This window comes from Notothenia coriiceps, unplaced genomic scaffold (genome assembly GCF_000735185.1).
Source record: "Notothenia coriiceps isolate Sejong01 unplaced genomic scaffold, NC01 NC01_scaffold00006205, whole genome shotgun sequence".
Taxonomy (NCBI): domain Eukaryota; kingdom Metazoa; phylum Chordata; class Actinopteri; order Perciformes; family Nototheniidae; genus Notothenia; species Notothenia coriiceps.
In genome coordinates this window covers 5,282-14,442 of record NW_011338906.1, presented here as the reverse complement: position 1 = coordinate 14,442, position 9,161 = coordinate 5,282, and the positions used below count along the sequence as shown (strand labels likewise).

The following is a 9,161-nucleotide window of genomic DNA, read 5'->3' as shown; positions in this document are numbered from 1 at the left end:
ATGTGTAGACATTTGCTATTTCAAACAACCCCTGTGTACTTTTTCGTTTTTATTTTACTTTGATTAATTTTGCTTGCTATTTCATTTGTCACTTTCGGGTCTCTAAAAATATATGATTTGAAAAACTGTACTTGTACTATAATGTGACCCCAAATAAATAAATAATAAAAAAAAAAAAGAAACGTTGGTCCAAAACTCGGCAGATCAATAACCTAGAGAAGTAAAGACATGTCTAACATATTCTTTGTTTGAACAACTTACTGAAAAGGTCTACCACCAATGACAGACTGGTCGCGGTGATTTACACTCAGCCTACCTGCATCAGGACTGCTGTGGGAGGGATGTCACGATTCTCATGTTATGTCACATTTATAGTTTTGTAGGTTTGGGTGCTTTTGCTGTTTTCCATGTCATGTTTTCCTTTGGGTTATTGTCTGGTCCTTTTCCCTGTGTTTTCCTCTTGTCATTAGTTTCTCTGGTGTGTCTAATGGTCTGATTATGTTCACCTGGGCCCCTGTGTTTTCTCCTCCCTCCTCACCTGTGTCTTGTTGTGTGATTGGTCTTGTGTGTATTTAAGTTCTGGGTTTTCTGTCTGTCTTGGTCGGTTCGTCTTGTTCCCTAACTAGTTCTGCGGTGAGTGTTCTGTTTTGCCATTGTCTATATATATCATAGCCTTGAAATAAAGGAAGTTTCAGTTTATATCTGCATTTGGGTCCTGCTTGTTTCACAAACCGTGACAGTACGAACCGACCAAGAAATGGGCCCAGCAGATCCGTTCGAGTCGGAATTATTAAATGTTTCCTTTTTTTTGGCTAACTGCTCGGATAGATGGAAGAGAGCACCCGGAGTTCAGCAGCGGGAGGCTCAAAGATCCTCCCTGTGTGTGATTCCCGGCCTGCTAGCCCCAGGCATGCTAGCTCCCGGCCTCCCAATTCCCAACCTGGCACCATACGCCTTGGTGGGTTCCGTCTGCAGTCAGCCTGTGCTTCTGCCCCAGTTCCTGCTCCCGTCCAGGAGTCATATTCTGGAACTCGTCTGGCTTATGGAGGTCCACGGAGTATTCAGGCGGCTGCTAAGAGGAGGAGTCGCAAGGCCAAGCTAAGAGCCATGGTTCCGGCCCCAGAACCGGACCTTACAGCCATGGTTCCGGCTCCTCGTCACCTGCTGACTCATCGGCCGACGCCAGCTCCTCGAGTCCTGTCGGCTTACCGGCCGACTCCAGCACCTCGTCTCCTGTGGGCTGTCCGTCCGACGCCAGCTCCCCATGTCCTGTCAGCATACCGGCCGACTCCAGCACCTCGTCTCCTGTTGGCTGTCCGTCCGACGCCAGCTCCCCAAGTTCTGTTGGCGAACCAACCCACTCAAGTGTCGTTGGAGGTCCCGCAGACTGCCTTGTTTCACAAACCGTGACACCTGTTGTCATCACATTTCATTCGAAACCTTTAAAACATATTTCCAAGGAGACTAATTTACCTTCATTACAGGTAACCTTTAGTTTGTGTGAAGGATGAAATAAATAGGTATTCAGTAATTTACATAACCACATTGTTTTTCTTTTTTAGTTATTATTTATTTTAGCCAAAAGTCCACAGTAATATATTTGCATATTTGGTCCCACCTTTGGTCGCCTCAACAGCTCAGTGAATGGCCGGTTGCATTCTCAAGGCTGTTTTTGTTTTTGACAAAACAGATAAATCGTTTGGTGCCGCCACATTTAACTGTCACTTCTTTTGGCCACACAGCCTTGGATACTCAGCTCTCTGCAAACTACTGGTAACTGTGTCGTTTGAATTTAATTCTAAATATATGTGGTGAAATGGGTTTGAGAAATCACAACAAATTGAAGATGTTTGAAAATGTTTCTTCTGCCACAGTGTTTACTCTTTCAGGTTTATATTTTACATTTGAAGAAAGAATTACCCTCTTCTGCTTGACTTTACTGTGGTATCTTATGATCATTTTTGGAAATGTTGCTCTTATTGTTGCTATTATTATGGATAAAAACCTCCATGAGCCTATGTATATATTTTTGTGTAATCTCTGCATTAGTGCTCTGTATGGAACTGTCGGGTTTTACCCAAAGTTTCTTCTGGATCTTCTGTCATCTCATGTAATTTCCTATGCTGGTTGCATGCTTCAAGGTTATGTGATACACTCCTCATCTTGCTGTGATTTTTCTATCTTAGCTTTGATGGCATATGACAGATATGTGGCAATATGTCGACCGCTTGTTTACCATTCAGTTATGACCAGACAGAGAGTCTCACTCTTTGTTCTTTTATCTTGGTTTTTTCCTCTTCTCCTTATGTTCATGAACTCAGCATCCTTATTAGGAATACGTTTATGTGGATCACACATAAAAAGGATCTATTGTGTCAACTGGATGATAGTTACTCTTGCTTGCTCGCCTCCGAAAGCAAATTCTGCAATCGCATATTTTAACATTTTATTCTATTTTGCACATTTCGTGTTTATTGTTTGGTCTTACATGTATTTGATAAGAACGTGCATATCCTCCAGAAAATGGGGGAAGTTTATACAGACATGCATGCCACATTTAATCTCTCTAATCATTTTTGCCACAGCTGTGCTTTTAGATGTAATGTACATGAGATTTGGGAAAGTTGAGTTCTCTCAAAACTTCTATAATTTCATGGCAATACAATTTCTGCTTATTCCTCCATTTGTGAATCCATTTATATATGGTTTCCAACTGACCAAGGTTCGCAACAAAATCTTGAAGTTAATTTGTTTTAAAAAGAGAGATGCAAAGTGTCATGTCATGACTTTTCATATCAGAGGCAAGCCGTCAAACTGAGATATAATACATTGAAAATAAATGAATGCATTGTTTTGATTTAAAAATGAAATGTTTTTGAGTCTACATTTATTTGTGAAATGTGTATGTTACAAATTGTTAGTTGACGAGGTAGATTATTGTTGATGTTGTATAACAGGACTGCTTCTGCATGTTGAGACAGAAATTACCTTGTATTCCTCTCACATGATGTATGTATCCCCTTTAAATTGTTTGTTTATAACACATTCTTATTATAAATATTATTCAGCAATCACTTTTGCCATGATGACTGGATGGTTCATGTTACAATTGATTTGTAAATGTTATTTTTAAAGATCTGATGTTAAGGAAAACATTTATCTGATGAATGATTATTAATGTTACTAACTGATATATTTACTGTAATGTGTATGAGCTTTTTCTTCTGTAAAATGTCATATTATCCAATAAACTACATGAAACAAAATGATATGCAGTTGTTTTGTTTGTAATGTAAATCATATAAGCTGGGTATTACTTCATCTTAGCAAACATACTTTTCAAAATAAAAATGAATCTCTGTAAAGATGAAAGAGCAGGAGATATACAGTACTAAAACATAAAATGTAAAATCGAGTTACTTGCATATTAATGTTTTTCATTCCACCTTATAGTTTATATGCATCAGTGTTCTTAATCGTTTAAATAATTTGACTCTAACAATAATTTTAAAGAATCTTGGGTTCACAGATGACAAAACTATAACCAATGCTTAGAAAACTTGTTGTGGTAAAAGTCAACCATAAAATGCGTTGTTTAATATAATTTACAAGAAAATCACTTACACAATTTCAAATATACAGTTCATACCTTAATTTAATCCCAGTAAAACAAGTACAGTAACACTGATTACCCAAATATTACAAGTCCTATTTATCAGGAGACAATAATTGGAATAAGATTTGAGAAATAAAAATGTTTTCTGTGTTATGCAGGCAACACAGAGGTGTTACAGCAGGGGTGTCAAACACAATTTAATCGCGGGCCACATCAGCATTAAGGTTGCACTCAAAGGGCCAGTTGTAACTTTAAGAATATATATATATATAGCTTCATAATTAACTACGTCTGAGAGCAGAAGTCTAGGGCAAATAATTGCAAATAATTGCAAGTCTCTTCAGTGCGTCACAAAATGATATGCATTGTGGGACATGTCGTTTCTGGACATTGTGCTTCTGTAAAGTGCATGAAACCATATAATAAACGTATTCTATTTTATGCATAGCTCTTGCGGGCCAAATAAAATGAAGTCGGGGCAGGATTTGGCCCACGGGCCTTGAGTTTGACACCCCTGTGTTACAGAATGGAGGTTTAAGGGGGCTAAATCTACAGCACGTATTCACTTTCCATTTATGGAAAATGTGCTTGTTAGCAGTGGTGCAAAGTAACTAAGTACATTTACTCAAGTACTGTACTTAAGTAAAATGTTTAGCTACTTTAACTTTACTTGAGTATTTCTATTTGTTGCTACTTTGTACTTTTACCCCACTACATTTATGTAATACCTTTAGTTACTTTGCAACTTTGGTTTGATAATGTGAAATATAATCAAGTCTTAAATCAGACTTTGGTTACACCTGAGTAAATTCACAAGCAACCCTGCTTTATACAACGTTATTAAAACTAGCTGCACCTTTACCAGCTTTGAGAACACTTTAATGGATGAATAATAATAATTAAAAAAAACATATAATATATATTATTCTGAAATTGATCCGCATAATGACTACTTTTACTTTTGGTACTTTTAATATGTTTGGAAGGCAATACTTTTCTAAGTTTACTTGAGTAACATTTTGATTGCAGGACTTTGACTTGTAACAGAGTATTCCTACACTGGTACTTTTACTTTTACTCAAGTGCAAGATCTGAGTAATTTGTTCACCACTGCTTGTTAGCAACATACACAGTTTATGGTTAGCAACGGTATGAGACTGGAGCTGTGTGTCAATATTGAAAGCTGATGGGGATGGGGAAAAGCCCATAAAATGTATTAGCATTAAAATAATAAACTTTTCCCTCATATTCACCGACAAGAATCAAAAGGACGTTGGGGTACACTGCAGGATCTAGGTCACAGGTGTCAAACTTTAGGCTAGCGCCACCTCATTTGATGCCGTCATCACTTTCATTATCATAAATTATATTAAAAAGTACGGGGTCCAAATCTACACGTTCCACAATGAATCTCTATGTTACATGCGCACTGAAGCGTCCCAAGCTCAGTTTTCAGCAGCGGGACTTGTTTATTTTTTTTCCATTATTTTTTTTTTGCATTGCTCATACAGCAAGCAGAAAGACATAGGAAAGCTCATTCAGATCATTGATTGGCTGGTTTGAATTTCAGCTCATGTGAAGTTGTAGTCAGACTAATTATTAATAACTGTGAGAGGAGGGAACAGAGTCAGACACTTTGTTACTGATGGAGGTACACTGAGCAGGTGAACAAATTATGTTTTCTAAATAAGTTTAAATGACACAAAGTACAATCAGGTGGCTCTTTTCTCTCTCTAAGGATGGGGGTAGACAACACAGGGGAAGGAACAACATTATTTGTTCAACAACATTTTCTGATGGATAATGTCTCTCTCATAACTATGTTTGTTCTTTCAGGTTTTAATGAAACAGAAAACTACCAAGCTTATATCTTTGCTCTCACTTTACTGTGTTACTGTTTTATTGTGCTGGTAAATGTTTCTCTGATTGTGACTGTCATCTTGGACAAAAACCTGCATGAACCAATGTATATTCTACTGTGCACATTTTGCATGAATGGACTTTATGGGACAACAGGTTTCTACCCAAAGTTTCTCTGGGATCTGCTTTCTCCTGTTCATGTTATCTCTTATTCTGGATGCCTTATTCAGGCTCTGGTGATGTACTCATTTGCCTGCAGTGATCTGTCCATTCTTGCAGTCATGGCATACGACAGATATGTGGCTATATGTCGCCCCCTGCAGTACAACTCTATAATGTCAAAGCAAAGAGTTGTTCTGTTGGTCTGCTTTTCCTGGTTAACACCTTTCTGCATTATCGGCACAAATATTATTCTAACGTCTAGATTACAGTTATGCAGCCCACATATTACCAGACTATTCTGTGTGAATTGGATTATTGTTAAACTTGCATGTTTCCCAGCTGACACTTTGGTTAACAACATAGTTGCATACATTACGATACTCATTTACGTATTTCATGGTTTATTTATCGTCTGGTCTTACATGTATCTCGTCAAAACATGTGTGCATTCTAAGGAAAACAGAGCTAAATTCATGCAGACATGTGTGCCACATTTAATCTCCTTAATCACTTTTCTTGTTGCTATCCTTTTTATTACATTATGAATATACGATATGTGTTCCAAGGATACCTCGAACCTTTTCAAAACTTTATTGCAATAGAATTTTCCTCATACCTCCAATCGTTAAATCCTTCTCATTATTTGGTTTTAACATTGACTAAAATTAGAAAAAGAGTTATTTTGGTGCTACTTTTACTTTAAAGTTTAAATGACGTTTGTCCTTGCAAGGCTGAGAAAATAACAAGTCCTTATAATAATGAACCTATATATTCTCTTTTGTTTAGGACTATATTTGATATTCGTAGATTTTGGACTGCACATGTCATTCTTTGCGAATGTAGATGATCTCTTTTACCTTAAATGCCAGTAAATGTACAGCTTATTTGTATTTGTAAGTACATCTTAACCCTTGTGTGGTGTTATATCTGTGTTGAACTCCAGCCAGTGTTTGTGGTTCTGGTGGACCAACTGCCTTTTTGGGGCTTCAATTCAACACAAATTCGCAAATATCTTATGTTAAAATAATCAGTAGATGTTTATTTCATCTCAATTACAAGCAATATAAACAGCATATGGTTAATTTTTTTGCCTTTACATTTATCCCGAACACCCGTATGTAATGTAAAATGCGGGGGGGGGGGTTCTGATAGATGTTGTGCTTCACAGAAAATGAGCCAAGGCCATTGAGTGTGGGTTTGGAAAAAACATAATTTATCATTTCATTTTTCTTCTAGGCTAAAATAATGAAACAGGTCCCACAGACCCGAACACCATACAAGGGTTGAATACTCGTATGTATACCAACAGTTTGCTTAATGCATATTCACACTTTATTAATTGTGCATGCTTCCTTGTCTGTTTGCCTTCATTGCAGTAAGGAAAAAATGCAATGTTTACATTAAACCCTCATTTTCAGTAACTTCATTTGTAGACCTTACATTGCTACGGATGAACAAATAATTCCAAACATTAATGTCTGGTTGTATTTTATTTTGAATTAAAATTATTTTTGTCTACTTTTTTTAAATGCACAATTGCTTTGCATATGAAATTATGAAGTCTTTAATTTGTAACTATAAACTTTTTGCATAGTTGTTTGTTTTAGCCGTTGGTCATGACTCATCGTACCGTTTAATTGTGTGCATATCTCAAATGAACTGTTTTCACAAACATATATTTGGCACTTTTCACCTTATGTAATTCATGACAAAATGTTCCCCTGTTACACTGTCCTTAACACAAAACTTGTTGACAGTAATCGTGGTTTGGTTCAAAAACTTTAGCTCAACCTTTCACAACGATTTTGTTAGTACAGTTTCTTCTCATACATTATAACCTTAAATCCTCTCTTTAATGGGTTGGAGTTGAATGTATGGACTGTTATACTTTTTTTCTTAAAAGCACTGCTTCACCAGCTTTGTGGCTGTGTTTTACTGGATGTTTTTGCACATTTGGAAAATGTTAGCTTGGTATGCCTTCGAAACCATCAGCTGAAACTTAAAATCCCCAAAATCCACATTTAGCTGAGTCTAGCAGTTGTACAATGATTTATATTGTTTGAAATGTGTTGCACAACAACACTGGTCTTTAAACTAAGAGAATCCAACTCGGTGGCTCTATCCTACTTAGTAAATAACTATTCATTGTGGATGCTAACATAACAAAAAAAAGAGAAATAGGTTAGCTTGGAATGTTACAATATTAGATTATTATGTTGTAAATAAATATTTTATCTGTTACATTGTCATTTGGTCTTGTCTCAACCTTGCTAGCTGTAAGCAAGGCTGTAACATCTGGGGTCTTGTTTCTGGATCAACTCCGTTTGCACCCAACAATTTAAAATCCACAAAAGCTTCCTGCCACTGAAACACTAATATAAACAAATGCAAAACCACGTCAAAAAAATCCAGACGAGCCCCACATGTTACAGCCTATGCACAATGGTTGCAAGGCACAGATGGGAGACAGACAAGTTTACGCGTAACAAGAACATATTTATTTACAACAAGTAACATTGAACGTGAAGCGTCAGCTTATCAGTTATATTTAAGGGTGTGAAAAATATGCACAAACTAACGTAGCAGCTGTGTCCAAAATAAAGTGAGCTCCATATGTGGGATCGGTGTTGGGATTTTTATCCAGCCGTCAGCTGGGATCAGCAGGACCTGGCTGAATTTGGAGGTCACACAGAGGGGCAAAAAGCAGAGAAAACCTGAAAGAGATCCATAGTGGCATTGGAGGGTTCCTAACAAAGTGAACAGTAAATATGCAAGGCTGGTATTGAGGGATGATTCACATCGGTTAAGGCGAAACCTTTAGTTGAGGGGGCCGAAATGTGCAAGGGCCGAGAAAGAGGCAGGTCTGACTCAACATGAGAGCAATTAGTCATTAATAATACATTTATATTTTCAACGCTTTATTCAAGGGTCAATTGACGCTTTACAGAGGTAAAAAAAAAAAATCTCTAAAGGAAATTTCTAAAGCAATAAAACCACATCTTCACAAGGACATGTCATAATACACATTGAAAACTAGTCTAAAAAGGGAGGGTTTGGTCAGCTGTTTTGAAGGTAAGGTCAGTTAACAGCCATCTGATTTGTTTCGTGGGAGTTAGTTTCCAGAGGGTGGGGGCAGCAATGGGAGAATGCTCTGTCAACCCCGATGCAGGTTGGCTTCTGATGGCAAAAGCTGCGGGAAGGGGGTGTGGTTGTGGAGCACGTGAGGTCCGGAGGGGGCCTGGTTGTTGAGGATTTTGAAATTATTTTGTTGTCGGACGGGGAGCCAGTGCAGGATCTGGGGCTCATTTATAAACAGTGCGTACGCTCAAAAGATGGCGTACGCAGTTTCTAACGCAATGGACAGTATATTCCGGGGTTGATTTACCGTACGGGTCAGTCCGCGAAACTTAACTTACATCTAATAGTTGGCGTTCCTAGGCGTATGCTACCGAAGCTAAACAAGAGGCTACCAAGAGCTAGACATGCTAGGGAAAAACATTGTTTTTATGCCAGCTACAATGAA

General features: G+C 37.7%; 2 protein-coding genes across 2 annotated transcripts; both read left to right on the top strand.

Annotated features, from left to right (window-relative positions):
- Nucleotides 1-1,258: 1,258 nt before the first annotated feature.
- On the top strand, nucleotides 1,259-2,923 carry LOC104943556 (olfactory receptor 1D2-like). Its single transcript, XM_010769007.1, has one exon. It carries the CDS (start codon nucleotides 1,817-1,819, stop codon nucleotides 2,816-2,818), a length of 1,002 nt encoding a protein of 333 aa, XP_010767309.1. The 5' UTR covers nucleotides 1,259-1,816; the 3' UTR covers nucleotides 2,819-2,923.
- A 2,489-nt stretch (nucleotides 2,924-5,412) lies between these two features.
- On the top strand, nucleotides 5,413-6,262 carry LOC104943557 (olfactory receptor 11H6-like; the record flags this gene model as incomplete). The annotated part of the gene is given in 2 exon segments (XM_010769008.1): nucleotides 5,413-6,171; nucleotides 6,174-6,262. Coding segments are annotated over 2 exon segments (848 nt in total), but the record flags the coding sequence as incomplete, so codon positions are not given.
- Between the last annotated feature and the right edge of the window lie 2,899 nt (nucleotides 6,263-9,161).

Excerpts from the sequence above, each read along its gene's own strand:
- LOC104943556 (XM_010769007.1), top strand. The coding sequence starts at position 1,817 with ATGGGTTTGAGAAATCACAACAAATTGAAGATGTTTGAAAATGTTTCT.